At 55.7% G+C, this 27,323-nt stretch overlaps 2 protein-coding genes, 1 long non-coding RNA gene and 1 other non-coding gene across 5 annotated transcripts; 2 read left to right on the forward strand and 2 right to left on the reverse strand.

Moving 5' to 3' along the window:
* Nucleotides 1-31: 31 nt before the first annotated feature.
* Nucleotides 32-5,364, reverse strand: Eef2 (eukaryotic translation elongation factor 2). Its single transcript, XM_085692451.2, has 14 exons — nt 5,215-5,364; nt 4,355-4,569; nt 4,001-4,182; nt 3,426-3,637; nt 3,029-3,207; nt 2,836-2,941; nt 2,466-2,718; nt 2,186-2,381; nt 1,842-2,100; nt 1,644-1,751; nt 1,189-1,542; nt 918-1,100; nt 708-840; nt 32-490 (listed from the first exon to the last, which is right to left on the reverse strand). Exons 1-14 carry the CDS (start codon nt 5,215-5,217, stop codon nt 297-299), a joined length of 2,577 nt encoding a protein of 858 aa, XP_085548577.1. The 5' UTR covers nt 5,218-5,364; the 3' UTR covers nt 32-296.
* LOC146894017 (small nucleolar RNA SNORD37) lies at nt 3,286-3,349 on the reverse strand. The gene has a single exon (XR_015002907.1). It is a non-coding gene; the product is annotated as a small nucleolar RNA SNORD37 (small nucleolar RNA).
* Nucleotides 5,365-5,398: 34 nt separating the features above from the next.
* LOC146894018 (uncharacterized) lies at nt 5,399-9,092 on the forward strand. The gene is made up of 2 exons (XR_015002885.2): nt 5,399-5,619; nt 7,401-9,092. It is a non-coding gene; the product is annotated as an uncharacterized LOC146894018 (long non-coding RNA).
* A 5,933-nt stretch (nt 9,093-15,025) lies between these two features.
* On the forward strand, nt 15,026-27,222 carry Pias4 (protein inhibitor of activated STAT 4). 2 transcript variants are annotated; one of them, XM_085692462.2, is made up of 12 exons: nt 15,102-15,130; nt 15,951-16,009; nt 18,224-18,629; nt 23,061-23,145; nt 23,587-23,628; nt 23,784-23,874; nt 23,966-24,094; nt 24,207-24,312; nt 25,419-25,492; nt 25,573-25,733; nt 26,654-26,784; nt 26,860-27,222. In XM_085692462.2, the coding sequence occupies exons 3-12, from the start codon at nt 18,227-18,229 to the stop codon at nt 27,132-27,134; spliced, it is 1,497 nt and encodes a 498-aa protein (XP_085548588.2). In that variant the 5' UTR covers nt 15,102-15,130; nt 15,951-16,009; nt 18,224-18,226; the 3' UTR covers nt 27,135-27,222. The 2 variants fall into 2 exon arrangements, with proteins under 2 accessions (XP_085548587.2, XP_085548588.2); XM_085692461.2 differs by lacking the exon at nt 15,951-16,009 and having other exon boundaries at nt 15,026-15,130.
* Nucleotides 27,223-27,323: the final 101 nt, after the last annotated feature.

The following is a 27,323-nucleotide window of genomic DNA, read 5'->3' on the forward strand; positions in this document are numbered from 1 at the left end:
AGCTGCACTTGGGCCATAGATGAACCCCACAAACCTCTGAATGCGTTTATTTATAGACTTTTGACATCCGAGCATTTCTGAGAATGATAGCATGGTATCCCGCCCACCCCATGGCCCGCCAGTCCAGCCTGCAGAGGGGACTCCGCTGCCTTGGAATTCCAAAATAAATAGAATCCACGTGTTAGCACACAGCTATGGCAGGATGGCCCCACAATCTTCAGAGCGGCACTATGGGACAGTCTCAAGGTGTCTTCTGATGGGCGGGCACTGTGCAGTGTCCGGCAGTGCCAAGCTGTCTACAGCTTGTCCAGGAAGTTGTCCAGCGCCGGGATGCCCTCCTTTAGGCCTTTGCGCTTGCGGGTCTCCGCGACTACTTGGCAGGGACGGCTGCTGTTGTCAAAGGGGTCCCCAGGCAGGATCTGCCAGTGGTCGAACACACACTGGGGGAAGGCCTGGCCTCCCGTGTTGGAGCGCAAATCAGCTGTGAAACCTGCACAGAGGCAAGACACTCAGCAAGGAGCCTAGCCCCAGGTCTGGGCCTCCCCAACTCCCTGCCCAGTGATTCTTCAGGTTTTTTTTGGTAGATCTGCCTGCCTGTGACACCCACTCCACACAGACATCTTGTTTTTGCTCCACTAATATGCAAACCAGAGACCTCAGGGAGCGGAGGCCTGGGACACCACAGGAGAGCCAGGGAAGGTACTCACCAAAGGACTCATTGACAGGCAAGTAGGCCTTGACCACGAACATGGGGGTGCCGGCCACCTGGGACTCCTCAAACACATGGCCACGCTTCCTGTTCAGGACACCATAGATGCCACCCACAACCTGCTCAGGACACTGAGGGAAAGAGAGAAGCAGTGAGAATCAGAGCGCACAAGAGGATGGGCAGGTGCCACACAGACAGGCAAGTTTACCTGGATCTCCACAAGGTAGATAGGCTCCATGAGGCGGGGCTGTGCGGTCAACACACTGGCATAGAGGCAGCGCCGAGCTGTGGGGATGATCTGGCCACCACCTCGGTGGATAGCATCAGCGTGCAGAGTCACATCATGAACATCGAATCGCACACCACGCATGTTCTCCTCACAGAGAGCGCCCTAAGCAAAGAAAGCTGGCTAGTCACACCCCAATAATCATTCAGAAGCCAAGCTCCCCATAGGCAGTCCGCCCAGGCCCCGCACTCACCTCCTTAGTGGCCCACTGGAACCCAGCCACCACACTGTCCTTGATCTCATTCAGGTACTGCACACCCTTGGTGATGTCTGTCAGGATGTTGGGGCCAGTGCCATCAGGCCCAAAGCACCAGATCTTGCGGGCTTCGGCGACATCCCACTCGTACTTCTCAGCCAGGTAGCGTGCCCGAGCCTTGAGCTCCTGGCGAGCAGAGACTTCCCCCTTGTCGATGTCCTCAGCCAGGCCATCAGGGAAGGGCCGGGCCTTCATGTACAGCCGGTTGTGCTTGTTGGGGGACTTGGACAGGCACAGCACATTTGACTCCTCGCTCACTGTCTCCCGGTATGAGACAACGGGGTCGGATTTCTGTAGAAGGGAACACCCATTACTGCTGAAAATACCTGCAGGCAGTGGCAGCAGGGCCATGAGGGCCCTGTTCCTGGCAGGACCCTGAGAAAAGTACCCACCTTGATGGGGATGCAGGCATGGTCTTCTTCCAAGTCCTTGAGGCAGATCTCCAGGTGCAACTCACCTGCTCCGGCAATGATGTGCTCCCCAGACTCCTCAATGATGCACTATGGGAACAGAGTCAGCTGGCACCACCCTCCTCTCCCAGGGCTCCCTCCCAGACCTCACCACCACACACCAGCAAGCATGAGGCACACCTGCACCATGGGGTCGGACTTGGCGAGTCGCTTCAACCCCTCCACCAGCTTGGGCAGGTCAGCTGGGTTCTTGGCCTCCACAGCCACTCTGACGACAGGGCTGACGCTGAACTTCATCACACGCATGTTGTGTGCCTGCTCAAAGGTGGTGATCGTCCCAGTCTTCACCAGGAACTGGTCCACACCGACCAGCCCCACAATGTTCCCACAGGGCACGTCCTCGATGGGCTCCACATACCGCCCCATCATCAGGATGGTTCTAGAGGGAGGGATGGAGGAGGTCAACAAGGCCACAAGGGAAACAGTCAGGGCATAAGTGTAGGCAGGCGTGGGAGAGTGCCCACCTCTGGATGGGTTTTAAGTACAGGTCCTCCTTCTTCCCAGGTGTGTAGTTGGGGCCCATGATGCGGACCTTGAGTCCCGTTGACACCACTCCAGAGAACACTCTACCAAAGGCGTAGAAGCGGCCTTTGTCGGAAGTTGGCACCATCTTGGAAATGTACATCATGAGAGGGCCCTTGGGGTCGCAACTTTTAATGCCTGGAGAGAGAGGACTTCAGGTCACCCTTTGCCGAGGCTGCGGGGACCCCGGAGCTGCGGGTAGGGATGGCCTGTGACACCTACCCATGGCGGCCTCGTCATCAGGCGGCCCCTCGTAGAGCAGCTCACAGCGGTACTTCTGCGCTGTGACAGGGGACGGCAGGTGGATGGTGATCATCTGCAGAAGGGCGTCCCCTGCAGGCAGCCAGCGCCGCATCACAGCTTTGAGCAGCGGCTTGCCCTCCTTGTCCTTGTCCTCGCTGTCCAGCTTGATGTCCAGCTTCTCGATCAGCTTGGCCGTCTCCTCCTTTCTGAAGTTCATGATGGCATCGAACACCTGTCACAGAGATGACTGTGGGCCTGGGACAGGAACAGGGGAACGGGAGCGCTGCTTCCCACGGTGAGGGTACTCTGAGTGACTGCTGCCAACAGGCCAGACCCACCGTTCACCCACCTTAAAGATTGGGTCCAGTATGAGCTGGCAAAAGGTGCGAGGCAGCTTCTTCCCATCAGGGCTGTTTGCCGACTTGCTGAATTTGCCATTGGCTGGATCAAAATACCTTGGAGAGTAACAGGTCATGTTGTAGCTCAATGCAGAGCCTTGCCTTGAGTGACGCAGCACGCGCACAGTACACCCTTACACTCACCTGTCTCCCCAAAGTTTCTTCATCATATCCTCCACTTTCTTGGCCCGTTCGGCTGGCCCCAATTGGCCCTCACCCTTGGCTGCAAATTTGGCTACATACATCTCTGCAAACTGCTTCAAAGTGAAGGCCCAGCCATGCAGGCCGGAGCCGAAGCCCACAGTACCCAGGACAGGGTCGATCTAAGGGAAGAGAGCAGCACTGATAACACTGGGGCCAGGAACTTCCCTTAGAAGCCCACCCATGCCAAAGCAGCACTGGCTCAGACACACAGTTTCTTCAGCAGACATCAGGTCAAAGTGAAGAATTTCAGTCATCATGTCCGGGACCAAGGACTCCCAGAGAGCATGGCTGCTGACCCAGCCCCAGCCCCACCCCCTCCACCAGGTGGGCTCCGCACCATAATATTCCCCATGGGCCCGCTCTCGCCCTCGCCATAGGTGGAGATGATGACGTTGACATTCTCCACGATGCGCTGGAAGGTCTGGTACAGCTCCTCAGGCTCCAACTGCAGCTCAAGCAGGGCACGGTCCATCTTATTCATCATCAGCACAGGCTTGATGCGCTCAGCAATGGCCTGCCGCAGCACCGTCTCAGTCTGCACGCAGACGCCTGCGAGGGAAGCGGGGATTTTCAGTGGACATATGTAAGTGAGAGCCCATGAAGGCTAGCAAGTCTGACTGCAGAAAGAGCACACCTAGTTCCCTGGGTGGGCAGCATTCCTCATTGTACTGTCCTGTCTCTGACCCTGAGGTCGTGGCCCTGCAGCTAGATACAGGGAGCTGAATGACCTGTGTCTTCCCAGAGCGCCCTGGGCTCATCCTTCCAGTCCCTGTGTGGTCCTGACTGGCCTGAACTCCCCCGCTGCTCCTCTCCAGTCCAAGGGCAGCCTCAGTACCCACACCTCAAGGTAAAACCTAAGTTTCCGTCATCTCATGTCTGCAAAAATGTGTACGTCCAGCATGCACCACCTACCAGACACGCAGTCCACCACCACCAGAGCTCCATCGGTGACACGCAGGGCAGCTGTCACCTCCGAGGAGAAGTCGACGTGGCCTGGGGAGTCGATAAGATTGATGAGGAAGCCAGAGCCGTCCTTGCTCTGCTTGATGAAGTTCAGGTCGTTCTCAGACAGTTCATAGAAGAGGGAGATGGCGCTGCGGGAGAGACCGGGGAGTCAGCCCAGCTGAGGCCACTGCCCACAGAACCAAGACATTCCCACTTGTCACCGTGCACTGGGGCAGCAGGGACCCTGCGGGCACAACTTTCTGCAGGGGCGAAGGGCGGAGACAGCGACGGCCTCCGAACCCCACCCAGAAGCCCGCTTACGTGGACTTGATGGTGATACAGCGCTCCTGCTCGTCCTTGCGGGTGTCGGTGAAGCGGGTCTCCCCAGCTCGCGCAGAGGCGATGATGCCGGCCTTGCACACCAGGGAGTCCGTCAGCGTGGACTTGCCGTGGTCCACGTGGGCGATGACAGACATGTTCCGGATGTTGGCTTTCTTGTCCATGATGGCACGGATCTGGTCTACCGTGAAGTTCACCTGCGGCGGGGGGGAGGGGCAGACGCCAGAGCCCTGAGCGCTCTGCCTGGCAGGCGGCAGGTCAATAACCCCATGGCCGTGGGCTATCGAGGACACACGCAAGTGCGACGGAACCTCGGTTGTCGTTCCCGACAGTCCACGGCGTGGCTCACGGCTGCAAGGCCAGCCCTGTCATGGCGGAGACCACCGGGCCCGCCATCTCCACCAGGGGAAAGCAAGACTTAGCCAGCTGGCTGTGGGCGCTAGGCCGGCCACTCCAGCTCCCCGAGCCCGTGCTGCCGGCACCTCTGCCGTGACGCTCGGGTGACACACAACCCGCTACGGTGACGGGCGCTAGGGTAGAGCGGTGCCGCCGTGGGGACCTCCCACTCGGCTGTCAACGGCGGGGCCGCCCGCCCTCCTCCTTCCCCGGCCATGGCGTCCCCGTCCCGGGACGCAGACACGTTAGCCGGCTCGAGACCCGCAGCGCAGCGCGGCAAAACGAGTAGTGGCCGCGCAGACATGGCGCCGGGCACCCATCCGCCCGCCTCCCGCCGCGGCCGCCATGTCTCCTCCCCGTCCGTCCCGGGGACCCGCCACGGCCACCCCCCGCCGCCGCGAGCGCCCGGCTCTGTCCGCGAGCCGCGCCGAGCCGCGGTCACTCACCATGGTTGCGGATGGCTCCGGATTCTCACGGGCAGAACAGAAGAGCGAGCTGCGCCGTCGATGGCGGCGGCTGCGGCGGAAGAGACCGCTGACGTCAACGCCCGGTCCTTTATAGGGCGACGCCGGTTGGGCGGGTCACGTGGCGGCGCGCGCGGCGCGACCCTGATCCCTGGGGCGGGGCTGTGCGCGACTCCGCGCACGCGCGAAACCTGCGGCTGAGGATTTAACCCTCGAAGCGCCGCGGAGGTGGCTGCGGAGGTGCCGGGGCATGGCACGGTCGCCGGACCCTGCGCGACAGTCACCCTGGGTGTTGAAGGTCCGCTGCTTCAGAACGCAATCAGCTCCGCGATGATTCGCAAAAGGCCTTGGAGAACAATTTAAAGAGGACTTTGACATTCGGACCTGGTCAGTGGGTTGTTGGGTCAAAGTCCTGTTTCCTGGGTTTGAGGTTGTTATGTAATGTGATAGTTCTAGGAGAAAGCTGGAGAAAGCTAGCCTTCTGGCCACAGAATTATTTCTCTAAACTTTGCCTGTATTTTTTATTTCACCTTTGTGTTTTGGAAACATAGTCTCACTATGTAACCCGTGCTGGCCCCAGATCAAGGAGATGTGCTTGTCTCTGCTGTCCCACCCCTGGGATTAAAGGCCTGTGCCGTCACATCAGGCCCTCTGACACCTTTTTTATGAGACAGGATATTAGGTAGATCCTCTTACTCAATAGACTGTAGAAGTTGTCCTTGAATTTTCCTGGGGCTAGGAATACACACACACACACACACACACACACACACACACACTAGAGCCGGGAACGATGGCACATAGACAGCTGTCATCCCAACACTTAGCAGGCTGAGGCAGGGGCATCAGGAATTCAAGATCACTCTGCAACATAGTGAATTCCGAGGCCGTCCTGGACTACGCTAAGACGAGGCCTTAAAACCAATACAGACAAGACCTGCTGTTTCTTGGATTTTCGTCTCTTTTAATTTTTATTTCTCCCTTGATACGAGATTCAGTCAATAGCAATCCTATTGACTCCGCCTCACTAGTGATGCCATGGCGTGCTGGCACCCGCACTCTGCCGTTCTCGCGGGGCCAGCAGGAGGCGCTGCAGGACCGCGCAGCGCGGCTGTCCCAGCCTGACCCTGGGCGCGCAGCCTCCTGCACACAATAGCCGCTCATTGCTTACGGCGTCCGTGCAGATCAACTCCCCTCTGGAAGCCTCAAGCTCCCCGGTTAAACGGAGGGGACACATTGGACCCTCCTAGACTTCCAGGGAGGGAGAGAAAAGAGGTATCCCAGCCTAGAACAAGTAAATAAAGCAATACGGTTTTCGAATCTTTACTCTAAAATTACTGGGCACTCGCCTCTTCCGCCACGGTCTCTCACGGTTTGCTTTATTAGAACCTGACTTCTGCCTAAGGAAGAGGGGAAGAGGGGACACCAAGGTCGATGACAGAAATCAATGACAATTGACTGCCAAGCATGCAGAGGAACGCCTAAACTCCATATGCCCTCTGATCGGGATCTTGGGGGAAATTGCACCCTGATTTTTTTTTTCTGCAATACTGAGTGTCAGAGGCCTTGACGGTCCTGCGTGGGGTCTTTGCAAGGTAGGATGCAAATGCTCTCATTCAAGGAAGAGATTCAAGGGTGGGGCTGGCCCCGGGTGCAGCCCACACCCCTGGCACAGAAGCAAAACTGAGTTCCACAGTCCAGTCCTACAAGCTGGCTTTGGCAGCACAGGTCTGTCATTCCAGCAGTAGGAGCATCCGGAGCACAAGGCTGTCCTCGACTACACGAGTTCAAGGCCAGCCTTGATTAGGCTGAAACTTCGTTTGAAAAACAAAAGAGGTGATTGGGGTCATACTTGGAGGGACTGTCCTGTCCTCCCAAAGTTTTCTTTTCTTTTTTTAACTTTTTTAAAGATTTATTATTTATTGTGTATGCAGTTTTCTGCCTATATTCTGCCTGCAGACCAGACGAGAGCACCAGGTCTCATTACAGATGGCTGAGTCACCATGTGGTTGCTGGGAATTGAACTCAGCACCTCTGGAAGAGCAGTCAGTGCTCTTAACCACTGAGCCATCTCTCCAGCCCCCTCCCAAAGTTTTCTTTCTTTTTTTTTTTAAAGATTTATTTATTTATTTTGCTTACAGTGTTCTGTCTGCATGTTTTGCCTGCAGGCCAGAAGAGGACACCAGATTTCATTACAGATGGTTGTGAGCCACCATATGGTTGCTGGGAATTGAACTCAGGACCTCTGGAAGAACAATCAGTGCTCTTAACCTCTGAGCCATCTCTCCAGCCCCCCTCCCAAAGTTTTCTAAGGTGAAACGGAGGACTGTACAAATTTCCAGACAACTTGGGCTTCGCAGCAATATATAGTCTCAAAACTAAATAAAGATGGTGAGATCGGTGAGGGAAAGCACGCTGATGACCTAAGACCATGGTGCAAAGAGAAAGGCCTTCCACAAAGTTCTCTGACCCACGTGTAAATTGCTGCACGTACATCATACACCATGAATAATAAATAACAAATTAATCAGGCCGGGCTCCATGAGGACAGGGTGCGCTGCGCGTGTCCGAGTCCTTGGTTCCATTTCAAACAACCACAGAAACCAGGCATGCCAGCACCCAGAGGCGCAAAAGGTGGGGTCAGCAGGTCAAAGTCAGCCTGGGCTATTGGAGACCCTGGCTCAAAAGACTAAGTAAGTGATTTTAGTGTTTGTTTTTGTTTTTTTCGAGACAGGGTTTCTCTGTAGCTCGGAACCCCTCCTGAAACTCACTTAGTAGACAGAATACTTAGTAGACAGAAACACACCTCCGGAGTGGTGGGATCAAAGGTGTGCACCACTACCATCTGGTTGAAATAGAATTGATTTGAAAACAAAACTCTGAGACAGGGTCTCACCATGTAGCCCAGACTGGCCTGGAACAACACAGACTAAGTAATTAGATTTCATTTAGGAGTTAAATTTGAGACAGGGTTTCTCTGCAGCTTTGGAGCCTGTCCTAGAACTAGCTCTTGTAGACCAGGCTGGCCTCGAACTCCCAGTGATCTGCCTGCCTCTGCTGGGATTAAAGGCGTGCACCACCACTGTCCAGCGTGGTTGGCAGATTCTAAGAAGCTGTATGATGAGGGGAGAGAATAGGGCAACGTTCAGGAGCGAGAGGGGCGCGTGGACAGGCTACTGCGGGGATGGGGCCAGATGCACAGAATCCAAGATATGCTGCAGCTAGATGAGCCTCGGTCGCTAGCGGACGTGCGGTCATCAGTTCAGGCGGAAGCTGAGTGCGGACTCAGAACAGCGCAGAGAGGTACCACTGCGCGTGCGCGCCGAGAGCAAGGGGCGCTGCAGCGGCCCCTGCTGACCAAGCGCCGCAACTGCATGAAGCTCGGACCTGCCTTTCCAATGAAGAAATATACACATGGAGAAAAATCAGATTAATCATTTGTTTGATTTTTCGAGACAAGGTTTCTCTGTGTAACAGTCCTGGCTGTCCAGGAACTAGTGTGGGACTCAGCTATGACAAGCTTAAAGGAGGCCTGAGTCTCAGTAGGTTCACCTGAAGGCAGCAAGGACCAAACTGGAGATTACCCGAGCACCACCCAAGAACAGACCGTCAAAGGAAAATGCCTAACGTTCCAACCGCTGTAGATAGGACCACCTGCCAGCACACCAGGACACCCCTAGACAAATGTCAGCCAATCAGGGGTCCTGAACCTCAGAAACCCCTCACTCCCACCTTTACTACTATAAAACCCAACTCAAACTGAGCTCCGGGCTCTCCGTTTATTCCAATATGTTAGACAACACGGAGAAACCGAGTTTGCAAACTTGCATAAAATAAAGGCTTTTTGCTTTTACATACAAGACTCGGTCTCCTTGTTATTTTTTTGGGGGGTGGGGGTCTTTGTGGATCTAGGTCTTGAAGACTAGGCTGACTCAAAGAGGTCACCTGTCTCTCAACCTCCCAAGTGCTAGGTTTAAAGGCGTGCACCACCACTGCCGGGCTCAGATTCAAGATTTGGTTAGCTGTGGTGTGAGTTTAAATTATGGTTCCGCTTTAATGTGCTATAGGACCTTGGATGAGTTAATGGATGTCTCAGGTCCTTAGACTGAATAATAACCTAATTTATGTAGTACTTGTAAGACTAAAGAAATAAAAAGTTGGGGGCTGGAGAGATGGCCCAGCAGTTAAGAACACTGACTGTTCTTAAAGAGATTCTGAGTTCAATTCCCAGCAACCACATGGTGGCTCACAACCATCTATAATGAGATCTGGTGCCCTTTTCTGGGGTGTAGGTACGCATGCAGGCAGAACACTGTACATAATAAATAAATAAATAAATCTTTTTAAAAAATAAAAAAATGAAACTCAGAAGGCACAGGGGCAGCCTAGCATGCCCCAAGTGGCCATCACCAACATCACACTACTGATTGTACGTCTGTCATTTCAGAAAGAGGAAGGCCTGAGATCCAGAGTTTACAACAAAACAAAACAGCAAACTGGTCAAGTCCTTGTCACTCAAGCATAAAAATCTGTGCTCAAAGCTGGGAGGTGGTGGCGCACGCCTTTAATCCCAGCACTCAGGAGGCAGAGGCAGGTGGCTCTCTGGGAGTTTGAGACCAGCCTGGTCTAACAATAGTTCCAGGACAGGCTCCAAAGCTGTCTCCGAAAACCAGAAAACAAACAAACAAAAAAAAAACTGTGCTCAATTCCAAGTTCCTGTGTAAAAACTTAGGCGTGATGGCACATTCCCTCACTGGATCTAGAGTTCTTCTAGGAGGCTACCCTGCCAGCGAGTATCAGGAATCCTCCTGTCCCGATCTGAAAAAAAAGAAAAAGAAAGAAAAAGGAAAGAAGATAAAAGATCAAGAAGGCCGTCCGATGTCCACCTCTGATCTGTACACACACAAATGTCTGCACGCAAACACGTACAAGCATATGCACACAACAAAGAAAAAAATCGAAAGTAATTAAAACAGATGAAATGAAGAAGAATTAAGGTTCATCTGGAGACGGAGGAGATGGCTCAATGGGTAGGAGTGCCAATATTACAGAAGATCCTCGTTGGATTCCCAGCACCCATATCGGTTAAGGCTCAGGAGGTCCGGCACCCTCTTCTGGACTCCGGAAGCACTGTGTATATACACAGTTAAAACTAAAACAAGACAGGTTGTGGTGACCACGCCTTTAATCCCAGCCCTCGGGAGGCAGAAGTGGGCGGATCTCTGTGAGTTCGAGACCAGCCTGATCTACAGAGCGTTTCCCAAGACAGGCTCCAAAGCTACCCAGGGAAACAACCAGCGGTACACAGAGAAACCCTGTCTCTAAAACAGAAAAATACTTAACGTAGAAAAATCTCTTCCTAGCTGTCTTTTAAGCTGCCTGGAGGATGGTCTCCTTTCTCGAGGTCCGGTATTTGGTGCACCATCCCAGTCTGGGTCGAAGAGGAAGGAAGAAAAGGTAAAAGATGCATCACCTCCGCTATTGGTCGGATTCTAGTCATGTGACCACAGCTCGCTGCCAGATCCGGGGAAATGTAGTCCACTCTGAAAGGCTACTTAAAAGGGAAATTGATTGACTGGGGTAACTGAAGTGTTGGACTTTGTTGAGGTGAGTGAGCCAGGAGACATTTCAGTGGGGAATGAGTTTGCTGCACACGCAGACGGAAATGAGGTCGAATCCCTAAACTAGGCAAGGAACCAGGTGTGGTGCTCACCTGTCATTGCCGTGCACCACAAAGAAAACTGAGATAGGGATCCCTGAAGCTCCGTGGCCGCAAACCTAGTTCAGCCACTGAGCGTCAGGTTCAGTGAGAAAACCTGTCCAAAAAACAAAGTGGATAGTGACTGAGGTGGCACACGCCTTTAATCCCAGCACTAGGGAGGCAGAGGCAAGCTGATCTCTGTGAGTTCAAGCCCAGCCTAGTCTACAAGAGCTAGTTCCAGGACAGGCTTCAAAGCTATAGAGAAACCCTGTCTCGAAAAAAAAAAAAAAAAAAAGCAAAAGCAAAAATAAAATAAGATAAAAACAAAGTGGAACTAGGGGATGCTGACCACACCCTCAATTTCACATGGTGTGAAGCCAAAAGCAGGCAGATCTTTGAGTTCCAGGCAGCCTGGTCTACAGAGGGAGTTCCAGGCCAGTCAGGGCTACAAAGAGAGACAGTGTATAAAAGGGAAAAAAGTGTAACCACTCCGCCACCAATTTTTGAGAGAGTCACTGTGGTCAGCAGCTTGCCTGCCGTTTCTGTGAGGCAGATGGACCACAGAGCTCCAGGGTCCCTCCTGTCTCTGTCACCTAACTATATGGGACCACATTTCCATCACTTGCTGGACAAAACACAGTGACCATCTAGAATAAAAGACGGTGGGCCTCATGCCCCTGTGTTCTTGCTTTTCGGTGTGGTAAGGCACAGTCTTCAGAAAAAATAGCCTTGGGCTGGAGAGATGGCTCAGAGGTTAAGAGCACTGGCTACACTTCCAAAGGTCCTGAGTTCAATTCCCAGCAACCACATGGTGGCTCACAACCATCTGTAATGAAATATGCTGCCCTCTTCTGGCCTGCAGGGACATATGCAGGCAGACCACTGTATACTTAATAAATAAATCTTAAAAAAAAAAAAAAAAAAAAAAAAAAAAAAAAAAAAAAAAGAAAAAATAGCCTTGTAAACCAACCTTGGTTTTCTTAAGGTTCTTTCTGCTTCGTTTTTTTTTTCTCCCAAGTGCTGGGATTAAAATTCCTATGCAACACCTGGAATATATGTTTTAACGTAATTACAGTACATATTTCTATGTGACACCGCTCGGAGTATATGTTTTAATGTAATTTACAGTACATATTTGCAACAATGGTGAGACTCAAAACCAACATTTCCTTTGAGACTGGGTTTCCCTGTGTAGCCCTGGCTGTCCTAGAACTCTCTCTGTAGACCAGACTGACCTTGAACACAGAGATCCATCTGCTGAGTGTTAGGATGGTTCACAACTTTAATCCAAGCACTCTGGAGGCAAAGGCAGGCGGATCTGTAATCTGAAGGTCTGGTCTACACAAGGTAACTGTGGTTCACACCATGATCCTGACACTGGGGGCTGAGGCAGGTGAGATTGCCTCAGGGAGTAAGGAAGCTGTGAGCAGGTCTACAGGGTGAGTTCCTGTCATCCCAGCACTTGGAGAATTGGAAACTCAGGGTTATGTAGGGGATTTCCAGGCCAGACCCAGTTTCAAAACAGGACAGTTTTTACCCTATACCTAAGGAGCCAAGGGGGCTTTTGAGACTGAGAAGTTAGAGTTGGTACAGGGCTCTGGAAGTTTTTAAATCAAGCTAGGACAAAAGGAGGGGTGGTGTGGTCCATAGAAAAGTGGGCTGAATGCCGTCGTGCATGAGAAGGGCAGGGAGAACAGACACAGGTCTCTTCTTATTGACCCACGGCCTCAAACTCCCAATCCTCCTGCCTCAGCCTCCCAGTTGCCGAGAATATTAGTTATATTCCCAACTTTATATTAGTTATTGTTTGGTCGAAAGCATCACTCCAGCTCCCTAACACTCCTTAATACAAAAAGTCTGGATTGTTTAATTGGGGACTTCACCCCAGCTCCTGACATAAGATCCCGCTCCAGGAAGGGTCAAGACCACTCCCACAGGCTATTTAAACTGCCCCCCCCCCAGAATGAACAAGTAGTCTCCCCCTTTCCTTGCTTTCCCGGGGCCACCCGGGAGCATTGCATTAAACATGGGCATCTTTTTTATTCGGCTTCATTCGGTCCGATTGGAATTATTTGCGTGGGCGGAGAGGTCCGTCTTAAGAAATCCCTAACAGCTATATTGGCAGCTTTTGGGGGTTTGCGTCTCTGTGCTTTGGAGGAGGCCAGCCATGTGCACGCGGAGCCCGGATGTGCAGGACCGGCTGAGCATACCACGCCAGTACCACAGGCCAAGCAAGCCCTGCACCTGCCAGCAGCCGCTCGCAAGAACAGCGACACCTGCCCGACCGCGTCCTGTTCACCCCACCGTTGCTCCCTCCAAAAAACCAGCATAAGCGAGAGCCACCAAACGCACAGTGAAGGGAAGAACGCGCGCCTTTAAGGAGCGTCCTTTGGGGCCAGCGAGCCCCGCTCCCAGGGAAACGGCGCGGGGCGGGGCGGAGCCTGAGTGGGCGTGACCGCAGCGCCAATAAGGAGAACCGGGAGGGGGCGGGACTTCTGTGTATTGGGAGGCCAAGGAGGGACCTGAGAAATAGCTCACCCCGGAAGGGTGCTTACTCTCAGCCTGACTACCAGGGGTTCGGTTCTCGGGACCCATGTTGGACCCGTGATTAAAGGAAAGTAATTCCAGCAAAATGTCCGCCGACATTCACGTGGGAGGCGTGGAAGGCGCGCACCCCCCCCCCCCCCCCCCGCGCACTTGCCGCCAAACCTGACTGAATTCCAGCAGCTGAACCCATACGGTGGAAGATGAAAAATCATCTCGTAAATGTTGTCTTTTGACGCCCACAAACATACGTGCGTCTCCCCGAACATATGCTCTCTAAAGAAAAGAGACCGCATGGCCTCGAGCCAACAAAAATAGGAGGAAACTGGAGGAGCTTTTTTAGGGTTTTGTTTTTGGTTTTTCGAGACGGGTCTCTTCCGTGTCACAGGCCTGGCTGTCCTGGAACTAGCTCTTGTAGACCAGGCTGGCCTCAAACTCAGAGATCCACCTGCCTCTGCCTCCCGAGTGCTGGGATTAAAGGTGCGCGCCACCACCGCCCTGGTTTTTTTTAAAAAGATTTATTTATTATGTGCACATTGTTCAGCCTCCACGTATGCCTGCAGGCCAGAAGAGGGCACCAGACCCCATTACAGATGGTTGTGAGCCACCATGTGGTTGCTGGGAATTGAACTCAGGACCTCTGGAAGAGTAGTCACTGCTCTTAACCTCTGAGCCATCTCTCCAGCCCCCCCTCTTTTTTTTGTTTTTTGTTTTTCGAGACACGGTTTCTTAACTATGGAGCCAGCCCCGGAACTCACTCTGCCCTCAAACTCACAGAGATCCGCCTGCCTCTGCCTCCCAAGAGAGCTCGGATTAAAGGCATGAGCCACCACTGCCCGGTTCGGGAGGGCTTCTGTGCCCTTCCTTCAAAACCAAGAGTACTGGGGCGTGGTACGGTACACCTTTAATCCCAACACTCTGGTGGCAGGGATGAGTGGACCTCTCAGTTTGAGGCCAGCCTGGTCTACACAACGAATTCCAGGAAAGGCACGGTGCACGGTGACCTTGTCTTAAAAAGATTAGTTTGGCAGCCCCAGGAGTCCAATTGAAAACGAGGCAGGGGACCCCAGCTGAATACTTTTAAGAAAAGGTGGGGCCAGCGAGAGGGCACGAGGCAGAAGGCGGTTGCCTCCAAGCCTCAAAATCTCTACCTGGGACCTACATGGTGGAAGAAGAGAACCTACTTTCCTGAACTGTTCTGACTTCCACTCATGTACACACCAAATGAATAAGTAGTTGTAATTTTTTAACTGAAGCCAGATAAAAGGCGGATTGCACTGCGCGAGCGCAAGGAAAACGAGGCGGAGGTAGGGCTAACTTCGCCTTTAAGAAGTTAGACTCCACCCCTAGTGGGCGTGACCAAAGCCAGCGCCTTAAAAAATAAGCACGGGGCGGGTGTGGGGGGGTGATTGGCATTTGTCCCTTGCGATTGGTCAGATCCTCGGGCGGTGGCGCTGGGATGCGCTTGCGCAACACGCAGCCTCCCGCCTCTCGGCGGGGGCCGGGGACGGGGAGGAGCCAGCTCCCGCTTTTATTGGCTCTCGCTCAAGCCCCGCCCTCCGGTCGAGGACCGTCACGTGACGCGACGGCTGGGGCCTCCCGGCGCGGGGGACGCTAGTGGCCAAGATGGCGGCGGAGCTGGTGGAGGCCAAAGTGAGTGAGCGGCGGCGGCGCGGGCTGGGGCCGGCGGGTGGCGCGGTGCGGACGGCGCCTCGCAGCTAGCCGGGAGGGCGGGCTGAGGGGTGTGGGAGTGCGGGGCGGCCGGGGCGCTACCGGGACGCGGGCTGAGGCTGCGGGCGGGGGGCGGGGAGACCGGGGGCGGGGTCGCCAGCACCGTCTTCGGAGTGTCGCCGTCGACTCCTGTCACTCCGTTTCCGATCGGAACTGGAAGTCCCTACAGTGTGGGGACGCAGCTTCCCCGGTGCAGGCACTGTCCCTTCCTTGGGACAGCCCCACTGGGACAGACCTGGGGGGGGTTCCCCGTGTAAGTCTCCCAAGCTTAAGGAATGCAGAGAGTGACTTCTCCATCCCGTCTCCAAGGCAACGAGGAGGACTCAGGTCCGGGTCCCGGCATCCCTCCTCGCCTGCGGGACAGCATGGGGAAGGTCTGCAGGCAATGCCACAAGTCCTCTGATAGTCGGGGTCCCCATTGGCACCTCCCCCTAGTGAATGAGTAAGACTCCAGACTCAGTCCAACTATGAGTTCCCGTGTTCATTTTAGAGTCTCCGAGTCGCCGAGAACCGCCCCTCCCTCCCTTACACTGGCTGTCCCCTGTCTTCCTGGGAAGATCCCCAGCCCCCTCGGTTGCCTTCGGGGGTCCAGTTAGCAGTGGGTACCACATTCTCAAGTAATCCTCACACTATACTACACCTTTAATCTCGACATCCTGGCGAATCATCTTACGGGGGGTTTGTGCTCCCCGACAGAGCCCACCCGACCTACCACCCGCTTTTTTCCTGTGTTGCTCCCCAGATCCCTGAACTGAGTCCAAGGGAGGACTTTGAGGTGCCAGGGCTCTGTCCCTCCACCCGGTGAGTCCCCATTAAACCTCCCTGAGGCGTGGCTCAGCATCGCTGCCTTCCAGTGCTGCCCTGTCTCCCAGCACACTCGTCCCTCCTGAGTTCCTGCTGGACCTCAGCCTCCCTCAGGCGTCTTCCCACCCATAAAGTCACAACTTGTACCCTTTTTTTCCTGGTTCTCTTGCTACAGGGCTCTTCCCTCTCCCACTTGGACCTTTTCGGATATTCTAGAGATTCCAATGAAAAAAAATGTATCCCTCCCCAACCCCCGTTTCATTCACCCAAAATGTACACTATGTACATAGTCAGATTTTTGGGATACTCTAGATGGGAACATGTGAACTGTGAAGGTCCTAGGCACAGTCTTACTGCTTGAAGCCCCCTTTGTAGCATCCTGGAGCATTCCGGGGAGGCCAAGCCTCTTTGCCCACCTCCTTCCTCAGTGGCAGGGGTGTGGTCCCTCTCTACTGGACCCTCTGGACCTCCAACCCCACCTCAGTTGAACTAATGCAGGTCCAGGGGGACCCCATCACAACCCCTCAGAGAACACTGAGTGTAATGGAGACTCCTACATCTGTCACATGGGCTGGAGATTCTGTCCTTTGCGGTCCACTGGGGCTTATCGGAGGCAATCATGGCATTTGTGGATGACTGGACCAATCAGAAGTCCCCCGTGGCAGGCTTGTAGGCTGCCTTCATCCTTTGCCCCCATACCAGGGGTCTCAGCTTTTCTAAGAGCCTGGTTTAGTGACTGCTGCCTCTCATTGGGCCCCAAGTGGAAAGCTTTAGATGCCATGGGGCTGACACTGTTTACAAACCCAGCCCTGATAGCCAGTGGCCGGGTGGGAAGTGCACTCTGGGCAATGGATGGAGACATCTTGCTGTGTCCTGTCCTAGTGCCATGCTGTCCCTAGCAGGCTGCTGGGGCATAGCAGCTGCTGAGAAACCCGACCCAGACCATATGGCAACTACCTGGGTGCTGGGATGTTTGCCATCCGTCATGGGTGACAGGACTCCTGGATGTCCGCCGGATCTACAAAGCCCCCTGGCTCTGGCACCCCTCTCCTCGGTCTTTAGGGTTTGGGCTTGTTCTAGTACAAACGTGCCAACTACATGCTGTGTGGGCTGCGCAGCCCTGCATGAGGTAAGAAGCCAAGGCTACTTTGAGGGTGCCCAACGGCCACAAACCCTGGAGTCCCTGGAGAGTTGGGGCTCCCCAGCAAGAAGTCTAAAGCCTGGTAGCCACTAGCCAAACTCCATCCCAGCTCATTGTACCAAGAGGCCTCACATCATGCTGTCGTAGTTGGCAATTCAAGTCCCAGGTGCTTTGGGGGCCTTCTAGGACACTGCTCTTGCTCCCAAGGGCCATGTGCCCCAAGTAATCAGGTGGGTACCAATGTGATGGATTCCTGGGACTAGGACCTCTAGGCTGGTCAGGTGTGCTTTCTGTGTCTTACAGGCTTCTTTGGGGCTCGTGGCCTGAATCAGCTGCCTGTGTCCCCTCCAGCCACTTGGGCCATCAACCAGTCTCAGGGAAGTCCCTTTCTATCTCCAATTTTCATTGAATTCAATCCAGCAGCAGAACTTAACGCAGGAGGCCCAGAGCCTGTCTGGGCTGTCTCTCAGGGAGGCTTGGTCCTTGCACCTGGAGGGCCTGCTATGCCCTCATGTCAGCTGTTGTGAATGCAGGCCCCACCCGAGGGACCCCGATACATCCGTCCCTGGGCCTATCTATCATCTAATACTGTCTCATCAGCTTGGTCACTGACCTGTGCAGCTGCTTGGTTTCAGGCACCAGCTGTTCTCATGTAGGCCCATCCTGCTCCTGGACACCCTGGGTGATGCCTGGGGAACTGGCATGGTTGGGTGGAGACCAGGTACAGGGTCCAGGACACCTCACTGTAAGACCGGGTCAAGTCCACAGTGCCCTGGGGGCCTCGCCCCAAACTAGCAAATCATACCTAGTCTGGGTCAGCACACGTGGGAAGGGGTTAAAGAGGGCTCCTCAGGGTTCAGGCCTGACACCTCTACGCAGGAGTTCTGTCTTAGGAAGATGGTGAGGACACAGCCATGCCCCTGCCGTAGCCAGGGCAGGCAGTCCTTGTGTTTCATGTACACCTCCCACCAGAAGAGGAGGCTGTAAGGGACAGGGAGGGGTTCTGGTGGCTGGCGCCCAGGCAGGTTAGAGGGCAACCGCTGAGAGCCGCTGTGGTCACCCTTCCACAGAACATGGTGATGAGCTTCCGAGTGTCAGACCTACAGATGCTTCTGGGCTTTGTGGGCCGCAGCAAGAGTGGGTTGAAGCATGAGCTGGTGACCAGGGCCTTGCAGCTGGTGCAGTTTGACTGCAGCCCCGAGCTCTTCAAGAAGATCAAAGAGCTGTATGAGACACGCTACGCCAAGAAGAACGTGGATCCCAGCCCACAGGCGCCACGGCCCCTGGACCCCCTGGCTCTGCACTCCATGCCCAGGACTCCCCTGTCAGGGCCCACCGTGGACTACCCCGTGTTGTACGGGAAGTACTTGAATGGACTGGGACGCCTGCCCACCAAGGCCCTTAAGCCTGAAGTGCGCCTGGTGAAGCTGCCCTTCTTCAACATGCTGGACGAGTTGCTGAAGCCCACCGAGCTAGGTGAGTGGTGGGTATCGGCTGGGGGATCCCCACAGTAGGCTCAGCCATAGGAAGGCGTGGCAGGTCACACTGGTCATCTCAGCAGTTAGGGGCTGAGGCAGTAGTATTGTGAGTTCTGGGCTACAGAGCGAAACTGTTTTTAAAGAACAGCAGAACAGCAATGACTGAGGATGTAGGTACTGTGTGAGCAGAGCATTCACTAGCCTGCCGAGCAGCACCAAGGCACGGCAGCACGTCTCTCTCATCCCAGTTCTCAGGCAGCTGAGGCAAGGGGAGAGCCATGAGTCTGAGGTTAGCCTTGGCAAATAGAGTCCGATTTTTAAAATAAAAAAAAGGAAGAACTGGGCATGGTGGCAAACTCAAGTTATCACAGCACTTGGGAGGGAGGTGCAGAAGGATCAGCAGTTCAAGGTCACCCTCAATCAGCTATGAGTTTGAGACCCTATCTCAAGCAAAGCAGATGTAAATGGAGCTAGCTGTGTTCCCAGCTGTCAGGTTAGGTTGTCAGGTGGCCTCGACCTCGACCGTCAGACCCCTGTCTGTGGGGGCACAGATGGCCTCCCGCGCTGCTGTTGCATAGAGTGGGGTCTGCCCGAGCTGTGCACCTGGGAGGCCTGATAGGCAGGAGGTTCTGGCCTTTTAATGGGCCCACATCTAGGACCTGGAGCTTTCTCAGGTAGCCAGCGTCCCTGGAGACACTCCCGTCCCCCTTGTCTCTCCTGCCTAGAGCCCAGAGGTTGGTCCCCAGTACTTGGCAGACTCTAAGATGAGAAGTTGCTTCTCTCACCCCACATACCTGTGGCCTGTTCTCAGGATCCTTTCTTTCCACTGAGTTGTCCCTTCCTACTGTAGCAAGGCCGTGTCCCCTTGTCCCAGGACTTGGTGGGGAGCTGTGTTTAATTGGGACTGCTGCAAGCGCCTGAGGAAGGGTGGCACTTGACCTGTGTGAGGACTGCTTCTGTGACCTGAGGCTCCACCCTCCATGGCACCCATGGCACTGAAGCTGGCTTCTGGCCTTGCCACCTTCTTGCCATGCTTCAAGTACTGCAATCCTGCCTTCTCCAAGGTCTCCACAGCCCTTGGCAGCTAGGGGCCAAGCTGCTGGGTATCATCTTGAGGATGACCCAAGTGCCAGGGAATTGGTCCCCCTGCCTGCCAGCCTGCATGGAGGGCTTCCTTCCTGCAGAGCAAGCCAGCCGTCACTCTGCCCCACAATGCAACGCTGTGCCCTGAGCCCCCAGGGACCCTGGTCACCTGATCTCCGGGAGAGCATGCTCCCCTGTCTACCCTAGCAGCTTGAACAAAGAGGACCATCCTGCCTCACCTGCCTCCCCACTAGGGCACCCCCTTCCCTGGGTCGCACACCCTGAGGGGCTGCTGGATCAGGAGCTCTGATCCCTCAAGCTCTAAAACCGTTACTTCACACGTCTGCCCCGCCCTGACCTGGGCCCTCCAAGCACAAGTCAGTTCATGGTAGTCAGCCCCTTGCCCAGGCCAGAATGAGCCCCATGCGCCTTTAGGGTTCCTCGGAAAAGCTGCCTGCTCATCCTGCATCGGGCAGACAGAGCCCATAAATCACCTGAGCACCCAGAGTAGGAGGGAGGAGGACCACAGGCCAGCTGCAGACCAGGGCGCACTAACATCCCGTTTAAAGCGGACACACGGCAACCTGAGCTCCTGCTCCCCAGGTTATGCCCTGCACCCTTGTCTGCTGTTCCCCTACTCCCTGACCAGGCAGACCCAGGGCAGCAGAAGTGAGGATGGCGCAGGACTGGATGGGGAGGATTGTGTCTCCTGTCCCCTACCCCAGGGCTGTGCGGCTGTGGGTGTCCTGGGCATCTGGGCTGAAATGAAGCACTGTGGTTGGAAGTGTAGAGATGGTGCCTGGACCTGAGGAGGTGGCCAGGGCCGGTGACCTGTGACCCTCAGGTCCCTGGGATGTCAGTCTCTTCAGCCCCTACTCCTTCTTCCCCTTACTGTCCACATGGGTCCATGTTCCCTGGCTGCCATGCTGTCTGTCTTGGTTTGTTGATGGTGTTTTTGAGACAAGGCTAACAAGACTGGCCTGGAACCTGTGATGCTCTAGGTCAATGGTTCTCAACCCTCCTCGTGCTGGGACCTTTAACACAGTCGCTCATGTTGTGTGACCCCAGCCGTGAAGTTACTTTGTTGCTATTTCATAAGTGTAATTTTGCTACTGTTAAAAATTGTAATGTAGATGGGTGGTTTCCAGTGAGGTTTTTTTTTTATATGTGTTTGTGTGTGTGTGTGTGTGTGTGTGTGACCCCTGTGAAAGGGTCAAATGACCCCCTAGAGAGGTCATGCCCCACAGGTTAAGAACCACTGCTAGCCTGATCTGCTAGGATCAGAGCCACCCCATAGCACTTGCTGACTGTGGGAAGGCCTGTCAGGTTCTTTGCCTCTGACAAAGGGGCTTTGCAGGACTGTGACTCTGCACCCCTAAGCCTTTGGTTGCTGTCTCTGTCCTCAGGGTCACACCCCACTGCCTGCCCTGTCCTTTTGGTATTTTAGAGACAGGGTTTCACTGTAGCTTTGGAGCCTGTCCTAGAGCTAGTTCTTAAAGACCAGGCTGGCCTCGAACTCACAGAGATCACCTACCTCTGCCTCCCGAGTGCTGGAATTAAAGGCGTGTGCCACCACCGCCCTGAATGCCCTGCCTTGCCCTGTCCTTACGGCCTCTCCTTCACTGTGGCTCCCTTCCAACACGGCCTTTGTCTTCATCTTTTGCATGATTTTTTGTGTGAGTGCTGTGTTTCGAGTCAGGGTCTCTCTCTGGTAGCCCAAGGTGGCCCAAATTGTTAGCCAAGACTGACCTTGAACCTCTGATCCGTCTGCTTCTACCTCGCCAGCCTGGACTAACAGGTGTGTGCCATTGTTCTCTGATACCCAGTTGGTCACTGATTTGAAGCTGGTGAGCAGCATAGTGGAGCTGACTGGTGCCCTGTCCACAGTGCTGGTCTCCGTGCTGCCCCAGCTCTGCGTGCAGCTGAGGGAACACTCAAGCCCACGGTGCTGCCCTGTTATGGCTGCCCGAGTTAAACATCCAAGCCTAAGCCGGTGATGTGGTGTTGCTTTCTCGTGCTGCTGAGAGGTACCCAAAGGTTCTAGGTCGCCTTGGGTCTCCACTTGTGCAGTCCTGGAGTGCACAAGGCTAGCAGGGGCCATGTGAACCTGAGTGTCCTGTCCTGGTCCCCACCTGTCCCTGTGGACCCTTCATGATCCTGGTGTTCGCCCACCTCAGGCATGGTGGGGTGGCGGCTGTGGGTTCCTGAGTGTCTGTGCTTGTGCCGTCCATGTGTAGTGTGTGTCGTGTCTGGTGTGAACCTCCATGCTACAGTGGGCCAGAGAGAAAGGGAATGTAGTTGACTGGGGGGGCAGTGGAGCAAGGCTGCTGTGCGTGTGTGCGTTCAAGGCCAGCCAGGTCATAAAGTGAGACCCTCTCTTGGGAGAGACAGGTGGGGGTGGGACAAGGAGGTACAGAGGCCTTAAGACAAGGGTGCGCCTGGTTTGTAAGGTCACCAAGGAGGAGTTTAGTTCCCAGCTGGTGCTGCTAAGGAGACCCTGCCCTCAGTGTCTCAGACCTGGAGGGGCTACAGCTGTAGGGCCTGGCTGATGGACCAGGGGACCAACGGCCGTGGCAGGGGTACTGGCTTGGGGAACAGCATAGGGTGGTGGGTCATGCCTCAGCCGACTGCTAGGGTGTGGGACCCACCCCAGCAGTGTACTCACCTGGCAGCCTGGGTCCTGCTTGATGCCCGCCCCTATACCACAGAAGCTACCCAGCCTCCCTTAGGGTGATTGCTCCAGCTCGTCCTTCATAGGTTTGCTCAGCAGCAACCGTCCGCCACCCAAGGACCCATGGGCTCTCTCCACGATCTTGGGCGGAGCAGGTGTGACTCCCCTCACTTGGGCAACTCCACCTCCCAGCCCTGAACCTGCCTACACTCACTGTGACTGGTCCCCCAGCCTCTAGTTGAGACGGTTTCAGGCCAGTCCAACCCAGTGTCAGCGCTCCTTGTAAACAGGGCGTCACAGGAACTTGGGGCCTGCTCCTTGCAGCTAGCTGCCCTTGGACCCCAGATGCTTCTGCTCCAGCCTACTGTTTATTAGGGTGGCTGGCGTGTGCTCTGAACTACCTCCTCCTGCCACTGCAGGCCACTGCTGAGTCACGTGTCCACATGGTCAGAGCCCTCTGCTGGGGAAGGAACTGGGGCACACTAGGCCAGCAGTCTCTCCACGGTGGCCTCAGGATATAAGTGACTACCCTTCTACCTTTGGGGCGCCCTCTTCTAAAGGGACCCAGAGTGGGAGGGCCCAGAGTGTGCTCCCTGAGTCCCAGGCAGAGAGGGTTGGCCTCTTGCCCTGTGGCTGGGGAGCTGTAGCCAGGCGGCCTGACCCACATGCATTCAGTCCCACAGAGCGCAGAGAAGCTGCAGGAGAGCCCGTGCATCTTCGCGCTGACGCCACGGCAGGTGGAGATGATCCGCAACTCCAGGTGTGTCCACCACGAGCAGCTCCTTTGTCGTGTGCCCACCTGTGCTGGGCCATGTGGGGCCCCGCAGGCTCATGAGCACCCATCACTCCATGCCAGGAGATCCTAGCCACGTTCATCCAGATGTAACCAGGGTTCCCTGGGAAAGATGGGTATGAATGAACTTTCTGAGGGTGCGGCCAGGCTCAGCTGCGCTGTCCTGGCCATTGCCTGCTTTACGGTTGTGACTGTCATCACGCCATTTGGCAGAACAGAGGTCAGACTGGGGTATGGCAGGACCTCTGCCCGCCTCCTTCCTCACCCCTATGATAAATTCTTCCTGGCATGGGCCGGGAACGCTACTGTCCTGTTGCCAATTACTCACCTGGTGATGATGGGGAGGGCTCCAGGGTGGTCTGTGCTGCCCACTGACTGCTGCCTTGTGCCCTTGTACCCTGTCCACAGAGAGCTACAGCCTGGAGTGAAAGCCGTGCAGGTGGTACTGAGGTATGCGAGCAGTGCCCTGGCCCCCGCCTCTCCTGTGGCCATCACTGTGCACACACAGCCCCATCCCGTCCACCCTGTACCTCTACCATCTGTTGTCATTGTTGGGACCTCTGCTGCTTGTCTTCACAGCCCGCTATGTCCCCCTGTCTCCCCAGGATCTGTTACTCTGACACCAGCTGTCCACAGGAAGATCAGTACCCACCAAACATCGCTGTCAAGGTTAACCATAGCTACTGCTCAGTGCCGGTGAGTGAGCCGGCAGCAGCGTGGGGGCGGGGTGACATGGACGCAGGGTAGGGTGGGGACCTGGTGGGGTTGAGCACATTTCTGTTCACAGGGCTACTACCCCTCCAACAAGCCTGGTGTGGAACCCAAGCGGCCCTGTCGACCCATCAACCTCACCCACCTCATGTATCTGTCCTCAGCCACCAACCGCATCACTGTCACCTGGGGCAACTATGGCAAGGTGAGCACCCTGTGCCCAGCGCCCCACTGCCCCATGTTCACCCTGTCCATCCCACATTGACCCCATCCACCCTGCGTTCAGCACCCTGATGCTGCAGACGCTCTGTCCACAGAGCTACTCCGTAGCCTTGTACCTGGTGCGGCAGCTGACCTCCTCAGACCTGCTGCAGAGGTTGAAGACGATCGGTGTGAAGCATCCAGAACTCTGCAAGGCACTGGGTGAGCAGCTGGGGCCCAGGGCCTGGCTGTGCCCGGTGGGACCTGCTCTGTTCCAGGGTGTGCAGCACCCATGGTGTGTGCAAGGGTGGCTGAGGGACAACCTGCGGTTGGGGTTCTGGATCTGGATGTGGGGGTTTCAGGGTCCAGTCTGTGAGCTCAGGCCTCCTGACTTAGACAAGTTTGAGAGCAAGGGCAGCTGGGCAGTCTGGGGGGAAGGTGACAACCAGAGATGCAAGGCCAGGGTACTTGTGATGGTGCTTAGTTTGCTGAGACAGGGTTTCTCTGTGGAGCCCTGGCTGTCCAGGAACTCGCACTGGCTTTGATCTCACAGAGATCCGCCTGCCCCTGCCTCCTGGGATTAAAGGCGTGTGGCCACTAAAAGGAGTGTGGGGATTAAAGGTGTGGTTGTGAAAGATAGAATTCCTGCGGCAGCAGCCCACAGTGCTCACCCACACTTGGCTGATAGGGCCTCAGTGACCCTGAATATTGCCAGTGGCCATTTCTCTGCAGGACAGGTCTAAGCCACCTCGGAGGCATCCAGGCCTGTTGTAACCCCTCCAAGCTGGGGTTGACCGTGCTGGGGTCTGGCCACCATGTTCCTGTGATGTGATGGCATCTTGGAGACCAAGACTCCTGACCAGGAGGATGTGGCCCAGGCCCCCTGGAGGTTGCTTATACCTGGAGAGTTGAAGGCATGCTTTGCAGACCAAGGCCACCGACTTTATTCTTTGGTAGTCAGGGTGGGACAGCACTCACAGGTGGGCTGAGGCTGGTCAGTGTCGCGGAGCTGCATGGCCTGAGTTAAATAGTCTCCATGCTGCTCACAGCTGACTCCTGCAGGCGGCAGGGCATTAGCCTCTCTACCGCCTCTGGGCAGGTTGTGCTACCTGGGACTTTGCAGAAACACCCTGCAGGTCTGCAGGGCGCCCACGGGGTCCCTATGTGGAGTGAGCAGGGTTGGTGGGCTGGTGCTCGGGAACTGGTGACAGAAGGATCAGGCTTCAGGGAGATGTGGAGGCCAGCCTTAGCCTACATGAGTCTACAGTCTCCTTCAGCTGTGGAGAGACCCCACCCTCTGACGCCCAGTCCCCTCTGTCACCTCACAGTCAAGGAGAAGCTTCGCCTGGACCCCGACAGTGAGATCGCCACTACTGGAGTGCGAGTGTCCCTCATCTGCCCGGTGAGTCCCCGTCTGTCCCCACACACGGGTGGTTGGTCTCTGTGGGACAGTGTCCTCACAGCCTGCCCTTTCCCTGACAGCTGGTGAAGATGCGGTTGTCAGTCCCCTGCCGTGCAGAGACCTGTGCACACCTGCAGTGCTTCGACGCGGTCTTCTACCTGCAGATGAACGAGAAGAAACCCACGTGGATGTGCCCTGTGTGTGACAAGCCTGCCGCCTACGACCAGCTGATCATAGACGGGTGAGTCTGACGGGCTCTGCGCACTGGAGACTCCAGTAGGATAGTGGGGCCTGTGGCCTGGCTCGTAGGACTTGTTGGAGCCTTTGTTGTGGAGGTGGTCATTGTATCTTAGTTTCGCTCTGCCTGGAGTCCCCTGTGCCTGTGATCCTGTGACCTCAGTCTTTGCTAGTGGCCACTTGCAGTCCTGACTGCCTGGCAGGAGTCTGTCCCACAGCAGAAAGGGAGGGGGGTCATGCTTCCCCTTGGGACAGCTCAGCTCTCTACTCCAGACACTGCGTCTGCTGTCTGTGGTACCTGAGGCTCCTGCCAGGCGCCAGCTGCCGCTCTGTATCCCCAGAGCCACCACAGGCGGCCGAGGCCCTCAGAACTTCTTGCCTGGGACCTTAGGTGCTTCTGCCTGTCCTTGGGCTTGGCTGAGAGACTTGAGTGTATCCCCAGCAGACCCTGGGGAGTCCCAGGTCAGCATTTAACCTGCCATGCTCCCAGGAAGGAAACTGAGGCTGCTCCCAGCCCAATTCCTTCAGCTTGCGGTGCTGGGCTTTGCCAGGTCCCTTGCTGCCCTGACGAGCTCTGGCACTGGGTAGTGTGGGTGCCACCCGGACTGGGCATGTGGACTGGATTCAATGGCCTTCTGTTCTTGCCCAGCTGTGCTCTCGACCCAGGCCGTCCCTCGCCCAGGGCTCTAGCAGACTCAGCAGGTGTCTCTGCCCTTGGTGGAGCCCTGTGCCACCACCCCAGTGTAGAGGGGCTGTCTGGAGGAAGGCTGGGTTGGTAGCCAACAAGGCCGCTCCTTTCGTGACCCCAGCCCTAGGCCGTGGGAAGTTAGCAGACGGCAGGCCCCCAGAGGAGGTGTAGGGGTTATTCTGGCACGGGCAGCTGAGTTTGCCCAAGCCCACCCTGTCCACTCTGCTGCCCCCAAGGCTGCTGTCGAAGATCCTGAGTGAGTGTGAGGATGCAGACGAGATTGAGTTCCTGGCCGAAGGCTCCTGGCGCCCAATCCGTGCGGAAAAGGAGCCGAGCTGCAGCCCACAAGGACCTATCGTGGTACTTGGTGAGTGCCCACACACCGCCCCTGTGTGTGCCAGCCAGCCTGGCCCGCAGCTGAGCACTGTCCTTGCCCCCGCAGGCACCTCGGACGCCAACGGGCTCCCGCAGGCCTCCAGCACCCCTGGCGTGGGGGGCAGCATGAGCAACGCACTGGGCAGTGCGGGCAGCGGGGCAGGGGTGGCAGGCGGTCCAGAGAACGGGAAGCCTGGCGCCGATGTGGTGGACCTCACACTGGACAGCTCGTCTTCCGAGGAGGACGAGGAGGACGAGGACGAGGATGACGAGGAGGACGAGGAGGGCCCCCGGCCGAAGCGCCGCTGCCCATTCCAAAAGGGTCTGGTGCCCGCCTGCTGACGCGCCGGCCTCCCCTGCCCACCCCTCCCTGGCTCCCGTATCTCTGGACTCTCCTCTTGGGGGGATTTAAAAAAAAAAAAAAACAAAACAGTAAATGACAAAAAATGAGAAAAGTACAAAATGAGAAAAAACAAGAGCAAATCAACACTTAACACAGGCCGGCAGCCCACGGGCCACCTCCCAGAGCAG

This window comes from Myodes glareolus, chromosome 8, assembly GCF_982192425.1.
Source record: "Myodes glareolus chromosome 8, mMyoGla1.1, whole genome shotgun sequence".
NCBI classification, from domain to species: domain Eukaryota; kingdom Metazoa; phylum Chordata; class Mammalia; order Rodentia; family Cricetidae; genus Myodes; species Myodes glareolus.